Below are 19,396 nucleotides of genomic sequence, written 5' to 3' on the forward strand. Positions count from 1 at the left end.
GTTTCCGGTTTTTCTAATCGATGTTCGAGCCGGGGACGCAAGCAACAATTGCTTGCCCTAACACAACGCTACACAACCATGTGGAAAATTCAATTTCATGCATTCGCACTTTCAAATAGATGGGCTCCCAACGTTCGAACAGATGACGATGCGTCCCTGACTTCACTGGGCCCCCTTCGGAACTCATCGCTTCCGTACTGTGTTCGATTAAATTAGCCCATTTGGTGGGTCGCTTTATATTCTAGCTTTAGTGTTTGGGTTTTTTCTGGTTTTTTTTTTTTTTGCTCGGTTTTGGGGTTCCTTTTGTTTGCTATCATCGTACATTGCTGTACCGATAGGTGCCTCTTAAGCCAATACAGGAAAAAAAAATCCCCCACAGAACCTCAGATGCAAAATAGGCTCAAGGATCGCGCCATTCGTTTCGCGGTCAGATGAAAATGGGTACCCCTATTGTCTGCACGAACTCCGCGATAATGGCATGTGAGCAGATATCTACAACAGCCAAAAAAAAAACACGCACAAACACACCGTTCGCTTCTGCATAAGACGAAAGGCGCGTTCAATTATTCTAATCTCTCAATCTCAAACTCAAGCACTCCAAGCGCCCACCCACACCCAGCTTCATTATCTACACACCTTGTCACATCTTATCGCGCTAAATGAGGCTCGATTTACACCTTAAACTGCTACCGACTGCTGCTTCCCCGCTGCAACATAATGAGGTGTAAATTTATGCAGATTGAAACGCTTTAATCAATCGCTAATCTGCCTGCCACACTGTCAGGTACTGTCCACACCGGAACCGGTTGTCGTGTCGCTTAAGGTGTTGGAGTAGATTTTTTCTTTCTCCCAACACTAGCCCAAACAACAGTCTGCGTCTCGGTGCTGTTAGAGTGGGTGCATTTTTCTTTTTAACGTTCCGTTTTTCTGACTTCAAGGTGTCAAGCCAAACCGTTGCGTTGCGTTGTCGATCGTAATTTAAGTGCAGCAATGTTTGGTCTCTTTATTACACAACTGTCCAGCATCGTAGCCGGCACAAGCAAGCACCATTTTTCCAGCTCTAGAACCGATTCGTTTTGAAATTGCCTACATCAGCGTAGGCGACCCGAGCTATCGCTTGATGATGGAAAATCCAAAGATGACATCCAATTAGGTTTATCGTGTTTCGAACGCATAAATAAACGATGGCTAGGCTATAGGGTCTGGGGGAAACGGGAGTCGGCGGGCGGCAAGATTGTGCGAGAAACGTGTACACCCGATAGTACCTCCCTTCCACACCGATGCTGTCAGCCATCCCGGGTGAAAAAGAAAAACCGGTCGCAAGGAAAGACGCACCAGCAGCTCACAAGCCTAGCGCCGACCGATCGAGAGTCCCTTTTCAGCGGCTGATTTATTGACTGTTATAAAGGGATAATCTTGTTCGCGCTGACAGCACCTGAGATAGGTGTTTGCGTTACGTTTAGCCCATCGAACGCCCGATATCAAACAGCTCGGCGAAAACGGTGCGAGTGAACGGAAACGGATCGCACACCCTTGACTCGTCCATGAGGCGCGCCATGAGAGGCGACCGCCCGAACACACCCGGCCATCATTACCCATCCATCCAGCAAATCGATCGAAATGCGAAACCAAACTTCGCTGGAACAAAACGAATAAAGCGATGGCGAATGGGTGATGGGAAATCAATTACACTTTTCATCGACACCATCTCGCATTGTGCGATCAACTGTGTTTTTGCGGCGTCGCTTGTAGCGCTTTCGGGCGAGCTTTCGAGCGCTCGGTGAGCTCTGTGCGGGACAAACTTTTGTTAAAGTGGGGTTCTTTGCTTTTACTGACGAGATCTCGTCCCTATTTGTGTAATCCAATGCAATTAGAAAACTCGTCCAGCGAGGAACTGTGAACCCAACGACAGCCAAAGTACATTCATCTGCTTTTTATTGAACTTCTTGAGCGTTAATTGAGAAAACTTTCAACGCTTCTGGCCGGTTCGTGCTTTGGTGCTCAATCGTCGACTAGCTCCAGTCCAGGGGCAATGGGAGTAAGAAGAATGAATTCTGCAGTGCACCACAAGTGCAACGTAATGTGAAGCGTAGCATTCCATTTCCCACGATCCTTTTCGACGGACTCTATTGACCGACGGCATCAGTCCTAGGGTGTCTGTTTATGACGATGCTGACAGCACCACGAGCGAAAGAAGGGACAATGGGAATGATAGAGCGTGCAGTAAATGATTTATTACCCTAGGGAATATCTATCAGTTACTGATGCACCCGATCACCCGATTGATGTTTGACTGGTGCATCGAGAGTATATTAATATTCAAATTATACTCATTCTGTTAACATTTTTTCGGCGAAAATAAATTGATCCATCCATGTAATTTATGGGGAAAAAACACATTCATTTGATCCGATTTACCCAATCAAATAAATATTTCCAACTATCTAATTTCTACTTTGTACTCTTTGCAGCTGCCAAATTCCAGTGTCAAGAGGAAGGTTTTGCTGTTGATCCCAACGATTGTGCCGTGTTTTATCGTTGCGTGCAGGAAGGCGATAATCTAACGGCGTACAAATTCCGCTGTGGACCGGGAACCGTTTTTTCCATGAACGAAAATGTGTGTGTTCATCCGCGAGACTCCGAACGGGAAGAGTGTCGTGAAACGGGTAACGAAATCGACGGTGGAGATGGTGGATATGGCCCAGCACCGGAACCCGAACCGGCGGCACCCGAGCCAGAACCGGCCGCACCGGAACCCGAGCCACAAACAAACGAGCAAAGTGAGCAGGAACCGATGGGTAATGGTGACCCTGAACAAAACGGTGACGCCGAAAACAGTGTAAATCCGGAAGGTAATGAATCCACCGGATCAGGGCAAGAGCAGACAAGCTCTCAGGGGTCAGAGAAAGAGGGGGACAAACAACCGATCGTAGACGATGGAGTACCGTGTGAGGAGGATGGCTTCGTCGGGGACAGGAATGATTGTCGAGTGTTCTACCGGTGCATCTCCCGCGGGGACGGTAGTTTCGAGAAACTGCCATTCCGGTGCGGCGAAGGTACCGTGTGGGATGATCAGATCGGTTCCTGTAACCATGCGAGTGCCGTTGAACGATGTACACAGATTTCGCAAAGTGACTACATCGTGAATCAACAGTCGTTCAGCCAGTCTAACGCATCGATGGATAGAAATATGACCCAGGCCAGTGGTTCAATGACTCAAAATGGTATCACTACCAACACATCCAGCTCCCAGACGTCAGCCGCAAGTCAAATGAGCAACTACAATAATATGACCACTTTTACACAAGGTAACAACGGGGAAGGCTCTAGTAGTAGTCTGAGCAGTTCCAGCAGCTCGAGCAGTTCTAGCAGTAGTAGTAGCAGCTCTAGTAGTAGTAGCTCAAGTTCCAGCAGCTCTGGCGGTAACGGTCAGTGGAACAATCAAGGATCAAGTGGACAATGGAGCAATCAGAATCAAGGTTCCGGTGGAAGTAATCAGTGGAGCAACCAGAACCAAGGATCTGGTGGTAATAATCAATGGAACAATCAAGGATCTAGTAACAATAATCAGTGGAACAACCAGAATCAAGGATCAAACAATCAGTGGCAGAATCAAAATCAAGGCTCTTCCAACAACAATCAGTGGAGCAATCAGAATCAAGGACAAAATAGTCAGTGGAATAATCAAAACCAAGGTCAAAACAACAACAATCAGTGGAGCAATCAGAACCAGGGCCAAAATAACCAGTGGAACAATAATAACCAAGGTCAAAACAATAACAATCAGTGGAATAACCAGAATCAAGGCCAAAATAACCAGTGGAACAATCAGAATCAAGGACAAAATAACAACAACCAATGGAGTAATCAAAATCAAGGCTCAAACGGTCAGTGGCAAAATCAAAATCAGGGATCTGAAGGAAATAACCAATGGAGCAACCAGAATCAAGGTCAGAATAACCAATGGAATAATCAAAATCAAGGTTCAAGTAGCAACAATCAATTTAACAATCAGAATCAGGGACAAAATCAGCAATGGAACAACAATAATCAAGGTCAAAGCAGTAGCAACCAATTCAACAATCAGAATCAAGGTCAGAATAATCAATGGAATAATCAAAATCAAGGTCAGAATAGTAACAATCAGTTCAACAACCAGAACCAAGGGCAGAATGGTCAATGGAACAATCAGAATCAAGGCCAAAGTAGTAATAACCAATGGAATAACAATAGTCAAGGTCAGAATAATCAATGGAATAATCAAAATCAAGGTCAGAATAGTAACAATCAGTTCAACAACCAGAACCAAGGCCAGAATAGTCAATGGAACAATCAGAATCAAGGCCAAAATAACCAACAAAACAATCAGAATCAAGGACAAAATAGTAACAACCAGTGGAACAATCAGAATCAAGGACAAAATAACCAACAAAACAATCAGAATCAAGGGCAAAATAGTAACAACCAGTGGACCAATCAGAATCAAGGACAAACTAATCAACAAAATAATCAGAATCAAGGACAAAGTAATAATAACCAGTGGAACAATAATAATCAAGGTCAAAACAATCAATGGAGCAATCAGAATCAAGGACAAGGCAACAACAATCAGTGGAACAACAATAATCAGGGTCAAAACAACCAAGGAAACAATCAGAATCAGCAATCCATCAGTAATACCCAATGGAACAATCAGAGCCAGAGCGAAAGTCATCAGTCTAGTACGCAAACTCAAAACTCTACAAGTACCAGTCAGGGTAATAATCAAGGTCAGGGACAAAATCAAGAATGGAACAACCAGAATCAAAGTCAAAACAATAACAACCAGTGGAACAATCAGAACCAAGGACAGAACCAACAGTCTACCAATCAGAATCAGGGTTCCAGTAATAGCAATCAAAATCAGGGACAAAGTAGCAATAATCAATCGAGCAACAATAATCATTCCCAAAATCAACAATCTAACAATCAAAATCAAGGATCAAGTAACAATAGTAATCAGAGTCAGGGTCAAAGCAATAGTAACAACCAAGGCTCCAACAGTAGCTCAAGCAGCGAGCAAAACAGTCAGAACCAAGGGCAAGGACAAAATACACAAAACCAAAGCTCTAGCAACAACAGTAATCAAAACCAATCGAATCAGCAGCAGAGCAATAATAATCAGCACAATATGTCCAGTAGTAATACGAACAATCAAAATAGCCAGTCGAACGCCAACAACAATTCAAATCAAAGCTCCAACAACCAAAACAGTCAGAACTCATCCTCTGGATCAAACCAAACTAATGAAAATAATCAACAGAATGCAAGCGGTAATCAACAATTTTCTACTTCTGCCACTGTTGGTCCACAAGAAACATCCACGGAAGCTACTGTAGTTTCAAGCCCTACAACGACCACAACGACCGCTACTACAACTCCAGAAATTCAAACTTCTACTGAAACAACTGCTCAGCCAACAACGACAGCTGTGCAATCTACCACTGCTTCTACATCAGAACAGACCACGGAGGCAACTGTGTCTACTACTATTGCTCCAACTACTGATCCTGCCACTACTTCTACATCAGAACAGACCACAACAACAACTGTGTCTACTACTATCGCTTCAACTGCTAGCCCTGCCATTACTTCTACATCAGCACAGACTACATCAGCTGAACCATCAACGCCCTCTTCTCCTGGTGCTCCATCGTCTACTGGAGAATTTGCCTCTACTCAGTCCCCTGATATTTCGACATCTGCGCCAACTGATACCACTCAAACCCCTGCTACAACTAGCACTACTAGTACCACTACACAAACCACACTCACTCCTAGTAGTATCGCTACAGAATCATCCACAATGCAAGTCACTACTACAGAGGAATCTGTCACGACTAGTGTTCAATCCTCTACTACACAAGCTTCCACTACAGAAGCTCAAAGCACACAGTCATCTACTACTATAAGCGAAATTTCTACACCTTCACAAACTACACCGACACAAGTATCAGAAACAACAGTCACACAGTCATCCATCCACACAACAACAGAATCTAGTTCAGAAACAACACCGGGTGGAAATTCCGAACCATCTTCACCCACACAAACTACTACAACCGATGAGTCACCTTTGACTACCACATTCATACCCACCGAAACAACAACACAAAGCGCTGAATCTACACAACCAATTACCACTTCTACACCCGAAACAACACAACACACGCAAAACAACACAAACGAATCCACTACACAACAATCCACTACACAATCCTCTAGCACACAGGAACAGTCGACCACCGAGAAAGAGATAATGGTGGCTGAACCAAGCACTCTACAGCCCAGCACGGAAGAATCCAACAAGTCCACCACCACTGCTCAAGAAACAACCACACTGGCACCCTCGACAGAGGAGCCCACCGTCACACAATCTACACCAGCTCCTACGGAAGCAAACACTACACAAGAGAACACTGCAACACCACAAGAACTCACAACAACACAAACACCTACCACGATGGCTTCGGCACCTGTTTCTAGCTCGGAAGAAGTACCAACTACACAAACAACAGCACACACTACACAATCAGCTACTGCATCTCCGTCCGAAGACACAACACCACAACCATCTACACAAACCACCACAATGCTCACAACGATCGTTATGCATAGTACTCAGTCCACAACCACTCTCTCTTCTTCAGCACAACCGTCAAGTACTACGCAGCGACCGACTGCCGGAAGCGAGACTAGCTCTGGGTCTACTACCAGCCAACCAGGATCTGGGTCTGGTGCTGCACCAGCCTGCACTGAGGACGGATTCATGGGTGATCCGAATGATTGTAAGAAGTTTTATCGCTGCGTCTCGAATGGTAATGGACAGTTTACGCGCTACGAATTCCGCTGTGGAGATGGAACTGTTTGGGATGATAATGCTGGCAGTTGCAACCACGATTGGGCTGTACAGGATGGACGATGTGGTAAGCCAAGTGGGCAAGGACCTTCGGGACCTCCTCAAGGTGGTTCGCAAAGCGGTCAAAACGGTCCTAATGAAGCAGGAAGTGGAACAAATGGACCGGATGGATCTGGCAGTGGACCAAATGGACCTAGTGGACCGACCGATGGATCTAATGGACCCAGTGGACCTAATGGATCAAACAATGGACCAAATGGACCTGATGGTTCAAGCAATGGACCTGACGGAGCAAATGGACCCAATGGACCCAATGGACCAAATGGACCCAATGGACCTGATGGACCCAATGGACCAAATGGACCTGATGGACCCAATGGACCTGATGGACCCAATGGACCAAATGGATCCAATGGACCTGATGGACCAAACGGATCAAATGGACCTAACGGACCAGACGGACCGAATGGACCCAACGGACCAGATGGACCGAATGGGCCAAACGGACCAGATGGACCGAATGGACCAAACGGACCAGATGGATCGAATGGGCCTAATGGACCAGACGGAACAAATGGACCTAATGGACCAAACGGACCAGATGGCTCAAATCAATCAAACGGAACAAATGGTACCGAAGAACCGACTCCTGCTGGACAAAATTCTACCACAGTTCCACCATGCCAGCAGCAAACGACCACTACAACCCAATCGCCCTCAGTACCCGCAGGAAGCAACGGTGTATGCGAGCAGGAAGGATTTATGGAACATCCATCCAATTGCAAGAAGTTCTATCGATGCGTCGATAACGGCAAAGGTGGATACGATCGGTACGAGTTCACATGCGGTCCCGGTACTGTGTGGGACAATGACATTCTAGCCTGCAACCATCCAACATCTGTCCAAAACTCGAAATGTGGAACTGGAGGTGGCGCTGAATCTGCATCCTCACCGTATCCAGGTAGTTCGTCCGGTCCCGGCAATACCTACCTTCCGCCAGCACAATCCTCAACCGAATCTATGCCAAGCACGACGGAACAATCGATGAGCAGCCTGGAACCGGAATCGCTTACCACGGGTGCTACGGACGCAGCTAGTCAGGAAACAACGAGCAGTGCAAGTAGTACAACGGCATCGTCCGATTCATCGACTACCGAAGCAACAAAGGAAGAAACGACTTCCGCCGCTCAACAACAAACTACCGAAACGCAGAGTCAGACAACGGAATCTTCCAAGGGAGAAACCACTTCCAATGCACAAGAACAGACGACCGAACCGGGCCAGAGTCAGTCGACCACTACCGAAGCGGGAGATTCGTCGACTACTCCTACAGGAGCTACCGAAACTTCGACCATGCCATCTTCGGAAGATTGCGATTCGGAAGGCTTCAAGCCTCACCCGACCAACTGTAAGATGTTCTATCGCTGCGTTGACAATGGCAAGGGAGGTTACACAAAGTACGAGTTCACTTGCTCGGAAGGTACTGGTTGGGATGAAAGTAAACAGGCCTGTAACTATGAGTACGAAATTCCCAACTGCGGTGCCGATCGTCCACCAGAACCTGAACCGGAGCCTACCGGAACGGACATGACGACGGGATCTAGTGATGGAACCACTGCAGCAACCGAAGCATCTACGACTCAAGCTCAGACAGACGGTACTACTACCGGACAAGAGACTACAACTGCCAAACAAGACATGACCACGACTCCCGCTCAAGAAACAACCACGACTCCCGCTCAAGAAACAACCGCGACTCCGGTAGAACAACAAACAACTACAACAGAGGCCAATCAAGAAACTACAACAGCAACGAGCGATTCGACTACAGCTTCCTCAATGGCACAGGAAACGACTACTACCACCACGACCACCGGTCAGGAGACGACTACATCCAGTGAAATGGCATCCGAAATGACAACTGTACAGGGCCAGGAAACGACCACTGTGGCTGGCAGTGAAATGACCACCGAAAGCTCTCAGCAAACAACCACGATGGGCGGCTCGCCTTCCTCGGGCGAATGTACTGAGGAAGGTTTCATGGGTAATCCGGACGATTGCCGCAAGTTCTACCGGTGTGTGGACAACGGCAAGGGTGGTTACAATAAGTATGATTTCACATGCGGCGAAGGTACCGCATGGGATCAGGCACTTCAAACATGTAATCATGAGAATGTTGTTGAAATGTGCGGCGGACAGACAGGTAACACTAGCAATAACACTAACCAAACACAATCATCATCAACATCAACAACAGCCACATCTACCACCACTACTCCTACCACTACCACGCAATCTCCTTCCACTTCCACTTCTACTACTACCACTACCACCACCACACAAGCTCCAACAACGACTGCTTCTACTACTACCACTAGCACTACCCTAAAACCCACTACCACTACACAAAGCACAACCTCCACCACCACTACCACCACAACCTCCGCACCTTCATCAACAACTTCATCATCATCATCTTCATCAACTACCACCCAAAGCATGCAATCCTCGTCCGAATCCACCACCGAACGCATGAAAGCTTCTTCATCCTCTACCACGCAAGTAAACTGCACGGAGGCTGGATACTTCCCCAATCCGGACGACTGTACCAAGTTCTACCGCTGCGTGGACTGGGACGGAATGGGTGAAAACTTTTCCGTCTTTCACTTCGACTGCCCCGAGGGTACCATTTGGGATCCCGCTGTAAATACCTGCAATCACGAGGACAGTGTCCAGCCACCCCGCAATTGCTCCAAATCTGCCCCTGCCGAAACAACCGAATCGAACGCTGAATCAACCACCTCTGTTACAGAAGAGCCAGGCTCTACGACCGAAGCTTCCCAAATGACGACGGCCCAGCAGACGGAAGCAACGACTGCGGCCAGTGGTCAACAGCAAACAACAACCGATTCTACGAGCTCCGAAACGACAGCTGCCCCCAAGGAAGAAACTACAACCGGACAGCCACAAATGATGACAACCACAGAGGGAGCAGCACAGGAGACAACAACAGCAGCTCCGGCAACCCAAGAAACTACCGAAGCTGCTACTACGACTGAAGCATCTCAAGAAACTACAACGGCGGCAGCATCCTCGGAAACGACGACAATGGCTGCTCAGGAGACAACAACGATGGCTGCTCAAGAGACAACGACGATGGGTGCCCAAGAGTCCACAACAATGGCTGCCCAAGAGTCAACTACGATGGCCGCACAAGAAACTACTACAATGGCTGCACAAGAATCAACTACGATGGCCGCACAAGAAACAACTACAATGGCTGCGCAAGAAACGACGACATCGATGGCCGCACAAGAAACGACAACGATGGCTGCGCAAGAATCTACTACCGCCGCTCAGCAAGAAACAACGACCGCCTCTGGTGATGAGAAAGAGATGACCACCATGGGTCAGTCAGAAATGACAACCCAGCCCGCTGGTCAGGAGCAAACCACCGAGGGTATGGAGTCGTCAACGGAACCCGCCTCGCAGGAATGTCCTGCCGGTTGCATGAGCTCATGCCCACCGGTTGATGAAGATCAGGATCGTTTCGTGTGTCCGACTGGGTTCAAACGCCACCCAAAGAACTGCAACCTGTTCTATCAGTGTACCGAGAAGGCGAACAGCTACGACTACAGTATCGTTGTTTTTAGCTGTCCAAACGATACCGTCTACCAGGAGGACCGAACACAGTGTACGGAACCTGCCGCTGGGGATGATCGTTGCAAGGCGGCTAACCTGCGATCGCAGCTACGAAACACACGTCAACTACCAGTAGTGAGTATTCGAAGGCAGGTAGAAAATTTGTTGCAGTTTTACTCACTGTGATTGCTCTTACAGATGCAGCTCGGCTCGACAGAACCTCTCTGTCCTACGGATGGCCACTTTGCGATCGACGATCAAAAGTGCAGCTCAACCTTCCTGCGCTGTACCCAGGGACGGTCGGGCCTTCAGCCCAATATGTACCGTTGTCCGAAGGGTTATGTTTACTGGCGCGTTAGTCGCCGCTGTGAGCGTGTCCAGAAAATCCCCGAGTGCCAATCGACACCGATGCAGGAACGATCGGAGCTACCGGTCGAATGGATCAACATCGGCAACCGACGCCGAAGTTTGTTCTAGAAAGACAAGAAACGTTGCTTTTTCAAGGGGCAAACGAGCTCCGGCTGCCATAATTCTTCATCGTGTTTCAAAATCCCACTAGCTGTCCCCTTTCCTCTGTAACTGCAACTAACTACTCAATATGAACTGGTGACCAGTGTGGGGACTGCGTGTTCGGTGACAGGTACTTACGGGCAACCCGAAACCGTTCCCTTCCTGCACGACTTGCGACACCCAGTTCTAGTCAGCGAGATATGTCTCATGGGCGGATGTGCCAACAGAGAACACAACCCAATAGACTACCCTGTTTACGATCGGCAGCAGTCCGTGGTCCGATCGTAGACTAGTATACAAAATTGCACTAGGCAAACTAGACTTTAGGATCATAGCCGTAAGCGCGTACGCCTGATGCACGGCAGTGTAAATAATTCCTTCGCGAAATTCACCGGACGACTGGACTTTCGACGAGAGGTCAGATTTCGAACGCAAAAAAAATCTAAAAACATCGTAAACAGGTAAAATTTATTCCGATTACTCTCCGGTTCGTTGTCACACACCTTAACCTAGAAGTGTAGCCAGAACCAGTTTCCTCAGTTTGGATTGTTCCTGCCTCATGATAGTTGGGCACTTTGCGAAAATGAGCTTTGGCCGGGGTATTCACGCACAAAGTTTACCATTGTTTTCGCAAAGCAAAATGGCGATGAACCACTGAGCAATCGGGATGTAACAGTATACTTTTTCTTGCATCACGTACGAACAATTTAATAGTGTATTAAGGTTAGGAAATGTGCGCTACTACAGCGGTGCATGTGCAACTGAAACAGGTATATATCGAAATAAAGCTGCTGTAATTTATTGTAACTAGGTGTAGTGTGTATGATCTAATAGTAAAAAAAATGGTTTAAAATAAGAAAATAAGAAAGAAAGTTATGAAAGTTTAGAATTTGCAACTCGTATTTTATAAACTTAAAAATTTAAAAAAAAAATTTTTTTTAATTTTATCATGAACAACTCAGCGATTTCGATGTGGTACTCTTGTCCTTGGAGCCTCCTTAGGACCCTTTTTGCTTGGGGCCTCCAAAGGCCTTGATCTGCCACTGGTCAAGATGGGAAGATGGGTCAAGATTGAACCGCTTATCATGCCCCAGAAAGAATTTATTTTTACGACAGCTATGTGTAAGGTCCTATCGCACATCCCAAGGAGTCACACGGGAAGGAATAGTGATATATTCTGGATTTACTATTTTTAAATTTAGTTTAAATTTGTATTGCCTTCACAACTGTATATGTACGTATTTTTATATTTATCGAAAAGCTTATTTCAAATTTCAAACGTCCGTTTAAGAAATGTGCTGAAACTTTCTAAAAGCCGGATGAAATATTTCAATTGTTCGCCCAACGAAACAAAAATCGAATCGTTATTTCGCCGCAATGAGATTTTTTTTAAATTGAACGTTCAGCTATTTGGTAGTGCATGTTTCATATATCACACATAATTTCTCTTTTTTTCAGGGCTCTTTTTTCAAATTTATGCTGATTTAGGAAAGCTTCCTTCACAATTTTCCTTGTTTGAAACTCATTCATGAGTGTGCTGTCTCATGATATTTACATTATTATGATAAACATGCATAAATAACTATCATGTCCCTCATGTACTCCGTTTAGCACAAACTTGGTTTTGAACAATTAAAAATTTCACTAATTGAATGCTTTTGTAGTTCGAAAACTGTCATCAAACGTTTCTTCCGGAGCGCGTGGATAGCTCCTCGAAGTATCGAATTTCGTTTTCGCTTGCTCTTTATTCTCTCGCTCTCCCGATGTCGCACTCTCTCTCTCTCTCGCTCTTTTCGTATTGTTCAATCTCACCCTGCGCAGGATACACACGATGTGTTGCTTTTCTGTTTCGTTGTTTTGATCATCCCGGCCAAAGAAGTAATCTTAGTTGTTGTGCGAAACACTTAAGTGATTCGACCTTTCGTTAATCATAATATAGCAAGTAAGTCGTCATAAGGAAGGAAATACCTTTGATTGTGCGAGAACGAGTTGTTTTTGTTAGGAAATTGTGCAAAATTTTATCCAACATTTGACAGCTCACGGCTACCGCAGTTCTCTTTTGCCCGTGTACGTGCATGTGTGTGTGTGTGCGCGATGTTTTTCTCGCATTTGCATTCCTACTCTCCCGCTCTGACACAATCTTTTGCTCTCTCTCTCTCGCGCGCGCTCATTTCAGTTTCAGCAGCTGGTGCGGCGGCAATGGGCCAAGCAATAAAGAAGCATCGCGGGTGGGAAAAATTGCATTCGGAACCGAACTCAAAAACTTGCGCCTTGCAAACGCGGTGGTCGTCGTGGTCATAGTTTGTCCTGCCGTTTGATATTCCTGTGGTGGGCTCAACAGACCGATTCCCCAGGTCCACCGGAGTGTTGTGCCACACACAGTGGTTGTCGCGGTCGGAGTGCGTGCGAAGGACAGCAACAGCAAGTGACCGGACCGTTCTGAAAAAGTGTGAGTGTGTGAGGAATATTGGTGGGCCTAACGTCGTGTCGTGGTGCGCGGTGTGTATCTTAGTTGGCGGGGTGGCCTTACGTAATTTCTGCCTCAGAACTATCGCGAATTTATCCGCTTAAACGAGACTATCCCGCCGGCCAAGGCCAACCGTACCGCGTTCTTTTTTGTTTTCGAGGCCGTAGTAGGCCGTGTGGAATATTCCGTTCATTTAGGTCGGACGGACGCGATTCGCTTCGCTGTTACTAAATATCCGAATTCTTTCCAGCAAACGTCGGCCAACAACAACAATAACAACGGTGTCTAGTGAAAGGTAACGAGCTTCTCAAAAACGAATTACGCTTAAACTGTGTATGTGTGTGTATATGTGTGTATTTCCGGTTTGTGGAAAATAGTGCTATCAACTGCAAAAGCACACCTTGCTCGACAGTAAACACCGTAGCACCGCACCATTCGATCGATCCAAGAGGGAAATTCCGTGCCGTCACGTAATCGCGTGAAAAGTATCGTCACCGAGCAACTACCGGAAGCACAGAAGCTTACCGCCGAGCCAGATACACAGCAACAGAAACAACAATGTTCACCGTTTGCAAAAGTGCGGCAGGGGCAACGCTGGTCGCCAGCCTGCAAAGGTCAGTTTAGAAGCATAACCCTTACTTCACCCCACCAGGCATTTCACCCACCCACCCATCCATCCACCCCTTCCGAACTCGTCGATTGATTGGTTGGCTCAAAACCATTGTCAGCCGGTAAAAGAAGCAATACTAGAGAGAGCACCGCAGAGTGGCATCGTGCAAAAGGTTCTATTTTTGTGTGGCCAACAAATTCGATAGTTCTTGCATACAGATCATCGATCTGCAACAAAACTTACATTTCCTTGCATTTGGCCACCTACCATGTTTTTTCCCTTTTTTTCCTTGTTGGACCTGTTCACTGAGCAACGACAGTAAGTAAAGTTGGCTCGGTTTTGCTCATATGGTTGCACTCTCGCTCACACTATACACTTTTACTCTCTTGAAAAACACATCACTGAATATGCACCTACGCCTAGTGCAACACAGTGCACAGTTGCATATAGAATTGGTGGAGATATTTTCGGTTCCGAGGCCAATGATTATACATAGAAAATATTAGCAGAAATCTCTTATTTCGGTGTCAGTCTACCATGCAAAATATTTTTTTTAACTCCGAACATAGCCAAGTGCATACGGAACTTTCGTGGCAAGCATATCAATCCGATGCACAATCACAAATTGGCGTTATTTGCATTAAAAGTGAGATATCAACCCATGCCAGATAAACTGGGCAGATGCTTTTTATTGCTTCAAGTGAGTCAACAACAGCGAAACTACATTGACAGCTAAACATTGTTAGCACCAGACCAGAAGTGTGATTTCAAGTATGTTTATACAACATTAAGTAACACTCCTCCATCCATCCATTTCTATTGATAGACACCTTTCTGATACACACACACACCAAGAAAGTTATTTGTTATATGAATGAGTACGATAGTCGTACGATTTCCAATACCTGCGCCAGCGTTATTTATACGAATATGATTGTTATTGCGGCTATTAAATTCGTTTTCCATAAAAAAGTGATAAAGCATAGCGCACGTTGCGAGATAAGATTTTGGAAACAAAGCAGCCGACGGCGAATCGATCGGTTGGTGGGTAAATGAGACAAAAAAAAAAACAAAGCAAGCCCACTGCCGAATGTACCGTGCCGTGTATCAACATTTTAATCCAAGCAATCAGATAAATAATAAAAACTCCCCAGCAACGCACGGGTAGAATGCACATCACAACAAACTTGCGATAGCAGCCCCCGATCTCTTTCTAGTTCGCTCGGCTATCTCTCGCTCTCTCTTTTCTACTTGCACCTGCGCTCGATACGATCCACAAATTTCATTCTCTCCTGCTCACTCCCATTTATCTTATGATAATGAACATTTACTCACCTGTTCGTTCGAATAAGGTTTTACATGTGTGCCTCGCGGGTGCGAGTGTGTATGGTAGTTGACAATGCAATTCATACAACCAAGCTCTGCCTTTTAATGGCCTGCATTTTAACCCTGCCGTATTATGTTGTTTTTTCTTCCCTTATCTGTGTTTTTTTTTTGCTTTGATACGCTTTGTCAGCTATTCTAAATCAGCTGACTACGGGACAAAGCACAGCTTGGCGTAGCACGTATCAGTACGATACAGCGCAGCGCATTGTCCGTCTTCGACACATGTTGGTCAGTGTGCTGGTTGGATGTACAGTTTATCTGGACGGCTGTCGTCCGTACAGCAATGTTTTACAGTGCACATAAACTGATTGATTACTGCACGTTTCTTGAGAGTACTGCACTTCAAACTGCCCATAAAAAGAAAAGAGCAACCAGGGGATAGGGGACTTAAACCGCAAGAACACAATAAACAGAGAAAAAAACTTTAAACCAAGTGTAGTAATTATAGAATAAATGCTATATTTATCCTCAACTGACGTCATAGCAGTGTAGAATTGCTTGTATAGTGGTCAGGTGAAACGTAGCTCCCTCGACACACGCAACAGGACATTTCATTTGTTTGTTGTGTTCGTTTTTCAAGTTCATGAGGAAGGTGTATATGAAAATTTGGCGCAAACATAACTTGCGCACCATAAGTAATTACAGCTGGTCGGTTGGTGGACAATGGACAAGACTTATTGGTGACTTACTCTCTATATCCATCTGCCTACCAATAATTGAAGCCGTTTTGGACGACAATTAAAACTTTGGGGAGCCATCAATCTTGTTTCTCGATAATCAGATACAATCGTGTATAATTTTATAATGTACAAGAATAGAATCACGTGCCGGGTACAATCCAGGGGCTGGTACAACTCATCGGTTATCTATGCTACACATACCTAGAGCTGAGTCAGACGGACAGACAGAGAGAATAGTGTTTCAAAGCATACTCATTTTGAACAAAATTCTAAAAAGCCTAGTGCTAAAGTTAAAGTTTGGAGAGAGAGAGAGAGAGAGAGAGAGAACAGTGATCTGACAATGCATCCATCCGTACCCCAATCAGTATCGTATAAACAACTCTGATATCTTTAGGCTTCCAAGTAAAGGAAAATGGCTAAGGCTAAGAACAGTACTGGCAGTAACAGCACAACTCATAACCGAAGGAAAGTCTATCAATTGGTACTGGCTAGCATCACCACATTATCAATCAATGAGTATTTTAAGCTTTAATTGAGAGATAATCTTCTTACTTAATCCTATTAGTGGTTCCGTTTGGACGCTGAGTCTAGTAAGAACATTAGTGCATAAGACAAATGTTCGAATCCCATCTCTAGCTTTGTACATTTCATTAGAACGAAGAAATGTGGTCATGAAAAATGAAACCTTTTTTCGTTGAAGTGAAGTGTCTTAAAAGAATGATCCTCCGCCGAACAATATATGGCATTGTTGACCATCGTCCTTGATTTGACTTCGCCATAAAAAGCCACTCAAATCTCGCACTTGGTGTGGCGGGAATGCTAAATTAAATCATCATAAATTTGTTTATTGTCCACAAACACCACCACAACATGATACGTTGTCCACTTTTATGTCCCTTGTTTATTTTTTCATAGGTATGGCGTCCGTGCAATGTCCTCGTCGGTGGTGCACCAGCCCAAGTTAGGTGAATTCCCGCTCGAAAATGAGCCCGTGCTCGCTTACCGCAAAGGTTCGAAGGAACGCAAAGAGCTGGAAAGCGCACTGAAAAAAGCTGCCGCCAAAATGGAAGACGTGCCGATCATTATCGGTTCGGAGGAGATCCGCTCGAAGCAGGTCCGGCACCAGGTGATGCCGCACAACCACAAACACAAGCTGGCTCAGTTTTACTACGCCGACCAGAAGCTGTTACAGAAAGCGATCAAAACGGCGACGGAAACGCAGGTGAAATGGGACCGTACCCCGCTCGATGAGCGTATCCGCATCTGGCAGAAGGCAGCCGATCTGATGGCCGGCCCATACAGACAGGAACTGAACGCAGCCACGATGCTCGGCCAGGCGAAAACGGTGATCCAGGCGGAGATTGATTCGGCCGCTGAGTTGATCGATTTTATCCGCATGAACACGTACTACCTAAAGGAGGCGGCCAAATATCAACCGATCAGCGAGGATGCGAAAGTGACCAAGAATTCGATGAGGTTCCGCGGTATCGATGGATTCATTGCCGCCGTCAGTCCGTTCAATTTCACTGCCATCGGTGGTAATCTGGCGTACACGCCGGCCCTCATGGGTAACGGTGTGCTATGGAAACCGTCCGATACTGCCCTGCTGTCGAATTATGTTATTTTCAAGATCATGCGTGAGGCCGGCGTACCACCGGGTGTGGTAAACTTTGTGCCGACCGATGGTCCCGTGTTTGGTGACACGATTACAGCTTCACCCCATCTGGCCGGAATCAACTTTACCGGTTCTGTACCGTAAGCATTCTACCATAGCGAAGAATGTACTAAATTCCCTTTGGGTATTAATGTTAAATTTCTTTATCTTTCGTTTCCGTCCTGCAATCCAGCACGTTCAACCGATTGTGGCGCCAGGTAGGCGAGAACATTAACAACTACAACAATTTCCCCCGACTGATCGGTGAGTGCGGTGGCAAGAACTACCACTTTGTGCATCCGTCCGCCGATGTTGAGTCAGTCGTCAATGGAACGATCCGATCCTCGTTTGAATTTTGTGGCCAAAAGTGTTCGGCCTGCTCGCGTATGTACGTGCCGGAATCGTTGTGGCCGAAGGTGAAGGATGGATTGCTGATGATTCGCGATACGCTCAAGGTGGGCGATGTGACCGATTTTTCCAACTTTACGTCGGCCGTCATCGACGACAAAGCATTTGCCCGCATCAAGTCGTACATTGAGCATGCCCGCAGCTCCAAGAATCTAACCATTCTCGGTGGTGGCAAGTGTGACGATAGTAAGGGTTACTTTATTGAACCGACCATCGTGCAGACGACCGATCCGAACGATCGTATTATGACGGAGGAAATCTTTGGCCCGGTGTTGACGATCTACGTGTACAAAGATAAAGATCTCGATAGCGCTATGAAGTTGGTTGGCGGTTCGACTCGGTTCGCACTGACCGGTGCTGTGTTCTCGCAAGATCAGTAAGTAGATGGCAAACAACGTGCTCCCGAAACGTGCTCTTCTTTAATCTTTCATTTGTATTCTTTGCAGAGCGTTCCTCAAGCGAGCGCTGGAAGAGTTTAAGATGACGGCCGGTAACTTCTACCTAAACGATAAATCGACTGGATCTGTCGTCGGTCAGCAACCGTTCGGCGGTGGCCGCATGTCCGGCACGAACGACAAAGCTGGCGGGCCACACTACGTACTCCGGTGGGCCACACCACAATCGATCAAGGAAACGTTTGTCCCGCTAAAGGATATCGACTATCCGTACATGCGTGAGTAAGCGTGATGCTTACGCGTGGAAGCTGTTGCTGTTCCTTTGTTTTCCCTTCTATTTTTTTTATAACGACACGAACGGTTAGTTCTTCTTCCACCTGTGTGTTGGGGTGTGAGAATATTGCTATCAATTCTGTACAACCCGGATAGAATTCCTCTCTTTTTTCGATTCTTAGTCGATTATTTGACTTTTACGTTCGTGTTGTGCTTCAACTCTTAACCCGGTACTAACTAGACTTGGTAGTACACGGCAGGAGTGACCAGCAGGATCTGTGTTAGTTTTTCTTTTTTGTTTTTCCCTGTATTGACATTAATCTCACACAATGTATGATGAAACCGGAACCCGGCAAAGGAAATGGAAAAAGGCGTTCGGTTTCGAACACAATTTGACAATACTACTATTAGCTGTGCAACCGATCGCGTGCTGCGTAATGCAAAAAGCCTACCAACATTGCACTCTAGAGGGT

The 19,396-nt window shown here is 46.1% G+C and overlaps 2 protein-coding genes across 2 annotated transcripts; both read left to right on the top strand.

Annotated features, from left to right (window-relative positions):
* Nucleotides 1-3,178: 3,178 nt before the first annotated feature.
* On the top strand, nucleotides 3,179-11,079 carry LOC126556578 (mucin-5AC-like). The gene is made up of 7 exons (XM_050211903.1): nucleotides 3,179-3,479; nucleotides 3,519-4,343; nucleotides 4,377-5,079; nucleotides 5,203-5,467; nucleotides 5,576-7,085; nucleotides 7,209-10,675; nucleotides 10,739-11,079. The coding sequence occupies exons 1-7, from the start codon at nucleotides 3,179-3,181 to the stop codon at nucleotides 11,015-11,017; spliced, it is 7,350 nt and encodes a 2,449-aa protein (XP_050067860.1). The 3' UTR covers nucleotides 11,018-11,079.
* A 2,879-nt stretch (nucleotides 11,080-13,958) lies between these two features.
* On the top strand, nucleotides 13,959-18,937 carry LOC126557550 (delta-1-pyrroline-5-carboxylate dehydrogenase, mitochondrial). Its single transcript, XM_050213360.1, has 4 exons — nucleotides 13,959-14,131; nucleotides 17,109-17,948; nucleotides 18,041-18,631; nucleotides 18,702-18,937. The coding sequence occupies exons 1-4, from the start codon at nucleotides 14,076-14,078 to the stop codon at nucleotides 18,934-18,936; spliced, it is 1,722 nt and encodes a 573-aa protein (XP_050069317.1). The 5' UTR covers nucleotides 13,959-14,075; the 3' UTR covers nucleotide 18,937.
* Nucleotides 18,938-19,396: the final 459 nt, after the last annotated feature.

Source organism: Anopheles maculipalpis, chromosome 2RL (assembly GCF_943734695.1).
Source record: "Anopheles maculipalpis chromosome 2RL, idAnoMacuDA_375_x, whole genome shotgun sequence".
Classification (NCBI taxonomy): Eukaryota; Metazoa; Arthropoda; class Insecta; order Diptera; family Culicidae; genus Anopheles; species Anopheles maculipalpis.